Below are 13,101 nucleotides of genomic sequence, written 5' to 3' on the forward strand. Positions count from 1 at the left end.
AGACACTCATTGTTCTCACTGTAGGAGTTGACATTACTGATTTGAAAATAAGACTGCTTAGAATACTCTTTTTACTCCACCTAGGAAACTGGGTTGAATTAAATCTCTTTACAATGTATTTATTTTGTGTCCTCAATTTTCAGTGATGAAGGTATTGAGTGGAGAGGCTTGGAGGTGATAATTATTCCCTAAACATTTTAAGCGAGTTTGCATAGTTACTGCCAAAACATTTACAGCTAGAGTCCATGGATCACAGTATCCCTAGTTTCCTGGAAGCATGCAGTGCCTCATGTGGCGATAGGAAATGGGAAGACCTCATTTACGTATGCAGAGTTGAAGAAAATTATGGAAAATATAGATGTCTTTTATATCACCTACATAAAACCAGAAATAAATTCTATTTCAGTTTGATCCATGTGATGAATGTAAAATGAATGTGAGAGATGGCTTTAACTACATGCTTCAGTATAAACATGGCTAATTACTCTTTTTAAATTTTTTTTCCCCTTTGAATATATAAATAGTAAGGTTCTCCTATTATAGCAATTCAACCAACATCCAAATATCTGTGGTATTCAAATTTAATGATGCTCAGGGTAGTTTATGTTATAATATAATAATTAATGATCTCTTGCTCTGTTAAACTTTCTGCTTGATTAGCATTTAGCCAGGAATGGGGAGGAGAGCAGGGAGATGGTTCTCCCACTGAGATCCTGTTTGACACTCTTTCTAATGTATATTAGCTCATATACCTGCTGTAGTATGTTGAGTAGAGTATGGGATTGGAGTTTTTCTGATTCCAGAGTTAGTATAATATTCTTTTAACTTCCCTGTTTTTCAGATCTTCTCTTCATCTCCTGAAATCCGTAAGGGCCTGTGCAGCCAGGTGAGACTGAAGTTGCTTGCTACCTGGAGCTGGAAGGTAACTCTGCGCTTCCTTACAAAGACCTGACAGGAATGAGGTTGTGTTCTGGGAGCAACATGCACAGCGGTGGAGGATTTGGGGGACAGGGTGATCTTTTAATTTGGTTCATCATTCTTCTTTGTATCTTTTTTTAAATCTTTTTTAATCAAAGTGATACAATTCCCGTGGCCAAGAAGTAGTATTAGATGGTAGTAAACAATTATTTGACTATTTAATGTTGTGTCTGCTTATATCCCTTTGGGCCCATGGTTGTAGCTACTTGCGGGAGACTGAGACTCTATCTGCTTCACATGTAACATCAAGTCATATCATCTACGAGTATATGCTAGCTTTAACATTTTCATTGTATGCCATTTTCCTAAGTGCCCAATACAGAAGACGATGCTGGTTTATTGTGAGTTCCAGTCACTGACACGAGGCTAATAATTGGTTGTTACTATAAAGGTTACGTACTGACCTGCTGACATTTTCATTCCTCAAAAGTCTATCCATCCTCTGTCCCTCATCTTGAAATCCCCCATGGAGAATAAAAATCATTTACGGACTTCCATATTGGGAGTCACTGAGGTAATTTAAATCGTGAATGTGTGTGGGGAAGAGAGGGACAAAATGCATATGTATCAAACTCTTATAGAGCTATGCATATTACTCTCATCTTAGATACAATCTTTATAAATACATTTAATAAGTAGCAAGTAATTTTGCATACCAACACTCAAGTCCTCTCCAATGTAGCACCCTTTTCAGTTACGTAATTTGAGAGTAAAAACCACTATCATCAACGTTGAACACATTTGAAAGGTGACAGTGATCATTTGTACAATTTATAACATCAGGAGTTAGTAAGAGGAGCTATAACCACATAGCTTTTTAAGTTCCTGTGATGTGGAAGTGTTATTCATATTCACAGTGGGATGAGGTACCAGAAGGCTGGGCTCACACTAGGCTTTCTTCTCCTCTGCCCGAGTCCACTACTTAAATCCCACCAGCTAGGGAAAGCAATGTATTGGGCTGGGAATGACAGAAACTTCTATGTAGTAGACACTCAGTAAAGCCTTCTTGATGGATTCAACTGTAGCTCTTGTTCCAACTCATTAGTGTTACTAGTTAACACATGTAATCAAAACATCTTAATAAGAATGCTCTCCATGTTATGGATGAAGGAACTGGAAGGACTTTTCTTCTGTTGATTCTCGTCCTTAATGTTAGTAATATAAGAAAAGTCGCAGGGTATTTCACCCAAGCGTCATCCACTTTACCCTAAAATGGTCAACTTAGCTAAGACAGTCAACTCTGAGGGTTATCCAGTGCTTCCTTAAAGAGGAAGAGGGATACATAGAACAATAAACTGAGATAGTAACAAGGGGTCTGGTGACCTCGCAAATGTGTTTCAACAGACCCAAAGCTGTCCTGTGGAATTAGTCTGTGAACCCATGCTCTCTCTCTCTCTCTCTCTCAACCTTCCCCCAAGTTACCATCATTGCATCAACTACACAGGACAATCTGTCTCCTCCTTTCCTCCTCATCCAAATTGACATCCTTTGTGAGAATTTGCTTGTAACTGATGACTCACTGAGAGATACAGGAAGGGCTAGTGGAGGAGTGGGTGACAAAGAAAACTAGCACACAATGAGGTGTGTCCTGGGGAAATGGCATTGGCACAATTGCCAGTTGCATAAGTTCCACCTAGACCGTCATTATAATTTAATGGAGTCACAAAAATCCATGCTTTCATAGTTCACAAAACTTCTTGCCAGAATGCTCCCAAAGCGCCCATCTGAAAATAAGGTGGGATTTCACAGAACTACGCCCGAATTCCAAAACTGAATCAAACTTGACTGCATTCAGTGGAAGAAATCAGTGATGCAGTTGTATCCCCTTGTGTTTTGATGAGGACCTTTTATGATGAGTATTTAGTATATAGCATGTAGATTTGGAATTCTCTCTGTACAGCGTTCTTATTAATTCATTTCTCACATTTTGGTTTCTCAACTGAGTTCACTACACTTGAAGATTACTCAAAACCTGATAAGAATTCTTTAGGATAATTTTTAAAAATGAATTATTCTACTCTAGACTATTCTGGAAAGAATATACAGAGAGAAATTAAGTCCCTCCCCCCGCCACCCGATTTGTCTTCAAAGACCATATAGCATATGGTCCTTGTTTTCAGGAAAAAGGAGAGAAACAAGAACCTGTAAATTTTAGTTTCCATAAGCAAAGTGAGGAGGAAAGTTACCCGGATGATCACAGCTACCCTATGCTTTTTGCTTACTTATCTCTGTTGAAGACTGTTACTGGAATCATTACCTTCCTCCATTGTTCAGGAAATGCTGATAGTACAAAGAAATTTAAAGATGATGGAAATATTCCATTTATCATTTTAAAAATAAATAACAATAATAACAAAAACAAAGTAAACAAAAGAGCATCGGAGCATGAAGCAGTTTGTAACCGTCTAAGCCTTGAAACTTCTATTCCTGAATTCAGACAATTATCTCATAACCCACAGTGTCTGTAACATTAAGTACATGAAACCAAAGGACAAAAACTGAATGAAGGAAAAAGTAATTTACCACTGGTTACTTTAGATTCCCCAAAATAACAATATCAATTTTAAACATAATCAGAAACATAGCAAATCCAAATATTATGTCAACCTTTGTACTATTTTCTTTTATCACATAGTTCTATAAATACAGTGATTGGTTAGCTTCAATATAACACTTATTAAAACATTAAAGAAAGGGCTTTAAAGATATTATTATTTAAATTAATCCCCATATTATAGTGTTGAATAGTACTTATATTTTTTAAAAAAATTCTTAGAAAAGGAATAAGAGGAAGAAGAGAAAAGGGAATCAAAACGACAAAGTAAAAAATACAGTTTATGGTGCATAGTCCTATAGCAGGCAGAGTATGAGATTGCAAAATGAAAAGATTAGTTTTAGAAAAAAAACAAGTACTTCCTTTGCTCTAACCAGAAAGACTGCTAAGAACATGTGTATTTCAGACTACCAAAAAAAAAAAAGAAGAAAATAACACCCAGTTAATCTAAAATGCATCATTAACCCACAGTCCAGTCCAATTCTGTTTCCTCTATTTCACCAGAAAATAATCTCTACCATAAGTACCACACCAGGAAAAATTAAAATATTTATAAATTGCACTATTTATATTCAAAATACAAATAAGTGGAACTAATGTCACAAAAAATAATTTTATATCATAGATAACAAGCTTTATTGAATAGAAGAATATCAGTAAGAGAACTGATGATTCTTTTAACCACTAAATGTTAATATCTGGGCATTTTAAGAACTGGCACCACGGAGGCTGTTCCCTTTTTTCAACAAGCATATTTGCATAGGATTTCAGAATCCACAGAATGCATCTAAACCACACTCATTTCACTCTTGAAACACTATTTCCATTTTCATCCCACTCTTTGGGAAAAAGACAATTAGATAAAATGAATAATGCAAATATCTCATACAAAGCTTGATTCATTCATTCATCCAATCATTCAAACATTTCATCCCACAAATATTTAGTGACTTCCTCCCATGAGTTAGGCATTGCTCTAGTTGTTGGGTACAGAGCAAAGGACAAGATGGGTAAGATGCCTGATAGCCTAGGTCTTACCTCATAATGGCGTGGGATGAAATATCACACAGCGATAAGTAACTGGTTACAATGAAAATGAATGTGATTCAAAGACTGGTGGACTACCATAGATTGAATGATTAATACTGACTTCTTTTGGAGGTGTTCTTTTTGAAGCTGAGACCCAGAGAACAAGAAAGAATCAATCATATGGAGACTGGAAGAAAAAAGTATTTCTCCTCGTCCTTTTCTTCCTCCTCCTCCTTCATTGCAAAGCGAATACTTTTTGCAAGGCTTTAAAGTGGGATTAAGTGTATAAATGTGACAGACAGCTCAGTTCGGGCAGAAGCTAATGGACAAGCAGGAAAGGGGTAGACAGTGGGGTCTTCAAGATAGAGAGGAGCCAAAGAGGATGCAGGAAGGAAGGAGAGAAGCCAGTTGGAAAGCTACTGTAGAGTCAGATGAGATAACAGTAGTGTGAGCTGCTGTAGTTCTAACGGAGATGGAGACAAATGGATGTTTTGAAAAAAACTTGGAAGTTAGGGTCAATAGGACCTGTTGATGGGTTAGATATACATAAAAGAGGAAAAGGAGTATGCATTATGTATTTATTTTCATTTTTTGTATTAGGTAACTGGGTGCAAACTGATAACATTGACCAAAATAAGGAGGACCGGCTGAAGAAGATTTGGAGTGAAAAATAATTATTCTCTTCTGGATAATTAAAATTTATAATGCTTCTGAGAAATTCAAGTTTAGATGCCAGGTACGTAGACAAATGTCTGGAGGTCAAGATACAAATCAGGGTTGGAAATAAGTTACATAATATTGCCTGAGAAGCATATGAAAATTGAGAAGGGAGGGAATGTCTTACAGCACTCCAATATTTGGAAATTAAACTGCCAGGAGGAGGAAGGAAAAGTGATGGAGACAGAGTGGCCAGTGGCGAGGAAGAAAACCAGAAGGATTTGTGCTACAAAAATAAAGACAAGAACGTTTTGGAAGTTGAACTATAATGAAATAAATTTATTTTAGGGTACCATTTATGAGCCCATGTTTTATTAATTTTCTTCCCCGCCCCCATGCCTGTATGCACCTCCACCCTTTTTTTTTTTTGAACTGATACCAATATCTCCAGGGTGTTTTCAGCCATGAACAAAGAAGCTGCCTTTACCAGGACATTTAAGGTGATAATTCCCAAGTGTGCACATGGAAAGCACAAATAAGAAAAGGCAGCATCTTTTTTCTTGACTGACAGACCATGGATACATTACCATGAGTTTAAAAAAAATATGGTGGGAGTGCAGCCCGGTGGAGGGCAGATTTCCTAACCCCATACACTGTTAAGGTGAAAAATGACACAAGTTCAAACCTGAGTCCTAAAGAGAGTTTCTTTGAATTCTGGTTTCCACCTTTCGTGTTTCCCTTGATGTATCAGGAGGAGAATTGAATGAAACAAGAGCTAAGCTATGTCACTTAGTTGAGTAGTCAGGCATGGCATGGATGGCTACGAGCTCCATTGTCTTTCCTGCAGTGTGTCATATTTGGTTAAGTGTTCAATGAAGCAGACCTCTTATTGATGTCACCAGGTTGCTCGTAGAGACATATGGAAATGAAGTTAACCCATCTGCAGTCTCTAGAGTAACTTCTAGAACCCCGGTAATATATAGAATCCTTTTACCGCATGGTGTTCATATGTGAAGACAGATCAATATCAAGTTTCTTCTTTCCAAAAGTTTAACCATCCTCAGAGCTCCAACAATCAATAATTGCCTTTTTATATTCCTAAACGCAGACCTTTTTAAAGTCTCTTAGCACTGGTTACCAGAGTATTTTCACATTGTGAAGGTTCATTAAACTGTAATAGATCTCCATATACTTTTTCACTTTTAAAAGATGTATTACATTCAGTAAAAAGTTGGTATCTTTTCTAAAGTCCCATAGTCTAGAGCAGTGGTTCCCCATAGCAGAAATACCACTTCTAAGGAGAATTTTGGAAAATGAAAGTGGGTTTTGGTGGTCACGATATTATACAGGGTTTCTGCATTCACCGAAGGAAGGATGCTAGGCTCTGTGCATTGTGCACGGCAAGTGGGACATGGGTTTATAATTACTGAGTCTACAGTTCAAATTGGTGTTATAATAAATTCAAATAATCTTCTGCGCCTTTTTAAAATACACTGAATTTTCCAGAAATGCAACTACGGTATACATGGAGAGAACATTTTAGTTTGTTTTTTTTTTTTTTTGTCTCCAGAACTTTACTTAACACGATCTGTCTTACCAGAAACGTATGTCACTCACAGAAACACCACTTGTGGGGCTAACAGAGTCCCACAAAGGAGGGTCCCTGTGTCACCTGTGTGTGCACTTCACACCGTCATGGTGAGTGGGGAGAGGCTCTGCCAACTTCATGACATTTTTTTCGATCTCATGGAACTTGAGTGTTAATATCCAGAAATGCATATAATTTACTATGCATTATGTTCCTTAGCGTTTCCATTTATATTAGAGTTAAGGCAACACGTTGATGGTTTGGAAACTGTGTGTTTTAGAAGGTTGTAGGATCTATGACCTTTGTTTCAGAAAGTGGGATACAATATTCGGTTAAAATCGTGTTGCGTGAGCTGGGGCTGGCTGCTTTGTCTTCACCAAGATACTGAGTTTGCATCTAGCTTTACATCGTCTTCTTGCAGTCGGGCGCCTCCAAAACGTTAGAACCCACAGGCAGAGTCTCTTACTATTTTAATCTCCAAAGTATTTCCCTAGTGAAAGTGATTGGAAAGGAAGCAACCATCATCTATGCAGTAGCTGCAAAGTGACTCTTTTTATTCAGATGTGTAACCACTTCAACTGCTTTTGAAAAATAGAATGAAGGCCACCATTGCAGTGGTGTGACTCTCAATGTACTCTTATTGGTGAGCATATATTTTCATACTTTCAACCTTAGACCTGAAATTCAGCATGATTAGTGGCATGATGGGCGGCTCAGGAGCTGATTTGCTACCTATCTAAAACCCAGGAAGTCAATAAGGTCTTTGATTCATTATTTAGCAGACACTTATACCACTTCCTAAGTGCCAGGAACCCCTCGAAAACTTTACGAGTATTAGCTCATTTTATCTTTACGACAACTACTTTATGACTCCCATTACACAGAAGAAGAAACTGAGGAGCTCACAGGTTAATTTGCTTGAGGTCAGTGATAGCTCGTAAGTGGCAGAAGCAGTCTGGCCCAAGAGCCCATGCACTTGACTAAAGCTACACCGCCTTCTAAAGTTGCCATATGGTAAGTGGGAAAGAATTTGCACTAAAAAGACAGAATTAGGCTATATTGCCTTTTAAGTAAACGTAAGTTTCCACTTAGGTTAAATAAAATTGATCACCCTATGTCTGGTATAGATGATCAACTGAAGATCGTATTCAAATAAAGATCAATTTAATTGTTTATAATAAATGGGAAATCATACACAAGTTGCAATGGAGAGGGAGGGTTATCCTCATAAGACTCAGCAAGTGGGACTCTGGCTTTCCATTGGTTTTGTCCAATGAGAAGCACTGGCAGTGGCAGATTTGCTGGTGGGAGAAGAAAGAAGCCGGGGTCTTTATTCTTTTACTTACTGGCCTCAGGTCTGAGGGTGACTGAGGTCTGTGATTTAATCTGCTCCCCCTTTTCTTCATGCCTGGGTCTCACTAGTTCCTGACTGACCCCTTTTGTCTTAGAGGTGGGAAGGGCTTCCCCATGTTACTAGTCTCCAAACACTTCCCCATGCTTTGGTTCTCTTACTCCCAGGTCACACCTCTGTAAATAGCATATTCATTAATCTCGCTTCATTTATATCCTCTGGGTGAGTCATCTATTTTCTGCCTGAACTTGATAAAATACTCAAAGGTATCAACTTGTAGTAATAATGCTTTCAGCATTTGATATATACCATCACTCTTTTTTTTTTTTTTTTACAAGTAAACCGCTAGTAATGTATGAGAATTCAAATATCTCTGTAATTTTCTACCCCTGGATGTTATTTTTAATTATTGTGAACATGATAAGCAAAATAGAACATAAAACACAACATCTATTGATTACTAAGGAGGCTAAATGGAGAGGGAAATAGAGACAGAGAGAGAAAGAGAGAGAGAGAGAGAGAGAGAGAGAGAGAGAGAGAGAGAGAGAGAGGTTGAGAGAGTTTACAGATCAAATAAGCAGATAGTATAGTATCAAAAACACTAGCTGTGGACAAGTGTTCAAATTTCAGCTCAAGCACAAACCAACTATGTGAATTGAGGCAAGATTCCCTCTTCTTTTTCAAAACACTCATACACTTACTTTTTTTTTTTAAATCATATGTGAGATAGAGATAATAATAGTGTTTGAAATAAAATGATTGGATCAGACCTCTCTGGTCCCTTCCAACTTTACGCCTGTGATCACACATACCCCTCAGTAACAACAGCACAGAAAGAAACCCTGCCTAGTTTGATAACACATGACTGATAAAGCAAACTGCGCTTCATGCTCTGAGTTACCGAGGCGTCTGTATGGGAACTTATTGTTTTCATTTCATTGTTTTCCCAAAGACTGATAAACATTATGATGTATATTATTTCTTTAGTAATACACTTCATCAGAGAGTTATTCTTACAGTGCCAAATGAAGTAGACTTCACATTTATTCTGTTCAAAGTCAAATTCTGTTAGGCAGAAGCAGTCATGCTAATAAGAGAAATGGAATCCCACACCCTGATCCGTTCACATTTACTGATTTTCTTTTGCTTTTTCTGAACTCCTGTGTTCGCAAATTTCCTTTTGTTATTCTTAACTTTTCCAGAGAGGGCTAGAAATGCTATCTGAAATTGACTACCTCACTTAATATAATACTATAGGTCACATTATTTTTTGTAGCAGAGGGAACGGCAGAAGAGTTTGAAAAGGCTAGGGGTCTTGCAGCACACAGAGGAAATGGACTATTTCTAGGAAGACAAGATGCATGCACCTCAGAAGGAGCTCATTTGTACTGGAGGTAATGGTGTGAGCGAAACGTAATGCTAGAGCCTCAAGAGGTTCAATGAAGTGGAAAAGGTGGATATAAAGCTTACGATATTTTCTGCAAATGTGTAAAATTTGCAATATGAGGACTAAGGTGGGGAAGAATATGCCGTGTGTGATATATACCTGCTGGGTGTATAGGTCTGGTGTTCTCGACCCACCTTCCACAGGTCTTGCGCTTTGAGTTGTTGGGGTGACAGATCTGCCCTGCTTCCTCTGCCTGTCCTCTGTGAGCGGAGCCTGGGTTTGTGAAACATCTGTGTAGGGTTGGGAGGGCAGCTGGAAGCTGTTGAACAGGTGTGTGTGCAAATTAAACTTGTAAATGGAGTGCCATCAGTGCTCTGGAAACATCGAGCACCCAGCGCTGAGGAAGAAAAAAGTCTTTGGCGAGATGATTGGGAGAGACAAAGGGATACTTGAGTTGATAGCGAGTTCACTAATGCTATTTCTGTACATTTTTGTGCAAGAAAAGTAATGTACGGAAATATCCTAACATGTTTCAAATGGACATGTAGATGTTTAAAAACACATGTTTAGTAAATGTGATTTTTTTTATTATATTTCTTGAGGTGACACTGGTTAGTAAAATTATATAGGATTCAAGGGTACAATTCTGTAATGCAGCATCTGTATATTGCATTGTGTGTTCCCACCCAAAGTCAAATCGTCTTCTGTCACCATATATTTGACCCCTGTACCCTTTTCTACCTCCCCCCACCCCCTTTCCCTCTGGTAACCTGTGTCTGTATCTATGAGGTTTCATAAACTCAATTTTTAAATGTTTTTTTTCTCTAACACTTAATAGAGAATCTGTCATTAAAGCAAACCATTATTGAAGCAACAACAGCAAAAGCTAGTCCTGCCCCCTACCCACGCAAAAATAAAGTGTAAGAACTGTTGCACAGGAGCTTCTGGCGAGTAGAAGAGGAAGGCCCACGGCAGGCCCTGTGCTGGGTGGCAGCCAGCTTGCTTGGCCAGAACTGGCCGGAGATCCATGACCCTTTGGCTCTCGTGGGAGAGTGTAAAGTTCCGTCCGCTCATCCATTCAGATAATTAGCAAAAGGTACTGTTTTCTTGCTCCATCTGCTTGCATTTTTGCTAATAATTGGAACACTGAATAATGTTCCCGAGTCCTTCAGCTCTGTCACGACAACTGAGCACATCTCTGGGGAAAGGCCAGGGGCTGACAACACTCAGGCTCCCCGGTCCTCTTGTGTGGGAAGCGACCATGAAACTCAGAGATGACCGCCACCACCCAGCGCACCTCAGGGCTCACGGATCATGCAGCTTAATGAGTCCAGGATGGCACAGACCACTCCACTCGGAAATCCATTGCTTCCCACCCGTAACCACGGACAGCTGTCTTGCAAATGCAGGGATGAATAGCCATGAAGCTCACAACTAGAGAAAATATAAAACCATGTACTCCATCAGAGATCAACTTGAAGACATTGCTTTAGAATGGTGGATTGGAAGAGTACATGCTCTATTTTAAAAAATCCTACAGCAGCCCTCTCATGGAGATAAGATGGATTTCTCCAGATAAGGCTGCTGGCGCCCTCCTTCCCTCTGCGTGGTGACCCGCGCAGTGCACGTGCAATGGCATACTCAAGTTCAGTTGGCGGGCTGACTGCAGGTGCTTCAAACCAGTGAAGAATAGACCAGAAGCAAAGAAAGCGCACTTTTGCGTTTTGAAATGAGTGTTAAATTATCTCTTCAGCTCTACATCCCTTCTCACTTTTTTCCCCCCCATCTATCCCTGTGAGCTGAATCTCAATAGGAGAACATGGTTACGGTCCACCTAAGCATTCAGTCACGCAGTGTGTTTTATTGAGTATGTACCATGCACCAGTGTCCCTGCTGAGGACTTGAGATGGATTGAGTCCATTTCTGTAAGGCAACCACTATACGCTTGCAGGGTCAAGTGCTCTAATGTATTACCATTACAGATACATTCACAAATAACTTAGTAATAATTAACATTTGCTGCTAGTTTCTATGACATTTTGAAGATTTTATTATTAATAAATAATACAGGAATTTGTTATTTAAAAAGCTGAGTTCATTCTCCTCCCCAAAGGGCTAATAAGTGGTAGAACTGGGACTAGAACTTAGGGTTTTAGACATATTGTCAAATATTTTTCCTACCTTATATTTTCTGTGACTAAGAATGGTATTACTATATACTTCAAAAAAAATCTATTTCAGTTTTTAAGAGAGATTCTCTTAAACAATGTTTTCAGGTTGCAATTAAGATGAAATAGGATTTCGAATAGAAAGATCTTTATGTTGCAAAGCAAACTTGCTCTGTGTCTATAGTAGAGAGAAATCAGACATGATAAGTGCATTTCAATGGTCAATTTATAGAATGTATTTACTTAATATTTAATAAATTGAACCTACTGATAGGAAAAACATCATTTTCAGATTTGTATTTTATTTGAGTTTCAGCTCCTCTGAAAATTAAAATGGTACAGAATAAGTAAATTTTCTTTATAGGATAAAATTAATCAGATAGATAAAGTTAGCTGATATACATTTTACAAAATACAATCTGTTTGCTGATCAAGTTATCTGAACCTCCCTTTTTTATAAAACTCCTGACAATAACGTTGCTGCATAATTGAGATAATCTGTATGTCATTTTAAAATAAATTACATCTTCCTTTTGGTTGAATGCTAAATTGATGTCACTGCTTTATCCTGGGTTTCTGCCCATTAGGCAACAAAGTTGGATTTGATTTTAAAATTTGATGTTTTTACAAAGACTACTGTTTCCAACATTTCATTTTGTAGATGTGTATAATAAGGCTTAAATAGTTTAAGAAATTAGCCAATAACACAAAGGTAGGCCAGAGCCCAGGGCTGGTAGACTCATATTAGGGTTTCATCTACTGATATCCTGGTAATTGTTTGACAACCAGCTCCCTGGAGAAAAAAATCCTTGACCTGTAGCCTATGCTGATGTCTCTGGTAAACATAAGTCCCACCAGGGCTGATTTCAAGATACCAACAAGCTGTCATTGAATGAGGCATTGCAAAGGGATATGCAGTACCGTGTTTTCCCGAAAATCAGCTCTAATGCATCTTTTGGAGCAAAAATTAATATAAGACCCGATCTTATTTTACTATAACATAGGACTAGGTCTTATAATATAATATAATATAATATAATATAATATAATATAATACAATACAATACAATACAATACAATACAATACAATACAATATAATATAATATAATACCAGGTCTTATATTAATGTTTGCCCCAAAAGATGCATTAGAGCTGATTGTCTGGCTAGGTCTTCTTTTCGGGAAACCACGGTAGTTCACCATTTTAGTCTTTCTGGAATCTCAATTGGTATTCGTATTTTCTGTACATATGATGGAATACAGATAAAATGGACATAAATTGAAGAGCACAGATAACAGTAAAACAGCTTAAAATAATCAGGAATTGATGAGTATTTATTGACTTTGTCTTCAACACTATTTAACTGCAAGTTTATATAATTTAATATT

At 37.9% G+C, this 13,101-nt stretch overlaps 1 protein-coding gene across 1 annotated transcript in view; it reads left to right on the top strand.

The window, feature by feature from the left end:
- Window positions 1-13,101, top strand: part of LOC117017981 (atherin) — a 63,375-nt gene that overhangs the window by 4,536 nt on the left and 45,738 nt on the right. Inside the window, exon 2 of the mRNA XM_033098640.1 lies at window positions 842-886. Coding sequence (XP_032954531.1) covers window positions 842-886 — 45 coding nt within the window. The remainder of the gene's footprint in view (window positions 1-841; window positions 887-13,101) is intronic.

This window comes from Rhinolophus ferrumequinum, chromosome 26, assembly GCF_004115265.2.
Source record: "Rhinolophus ferrumequinum isolate MPI-CBG mRhiFer1 chromosome 26, mRhiFer1_v1.p, whole genome shotgun sequence".
Classification (NCBI taxonomy): domain Eukaryota; kingdom Metazoa; phylum Chordata; class Mammalia; order Chiroptera; family Rhinolophidae; genus Rhinolophus; species Rhinolophus ferrumequinum.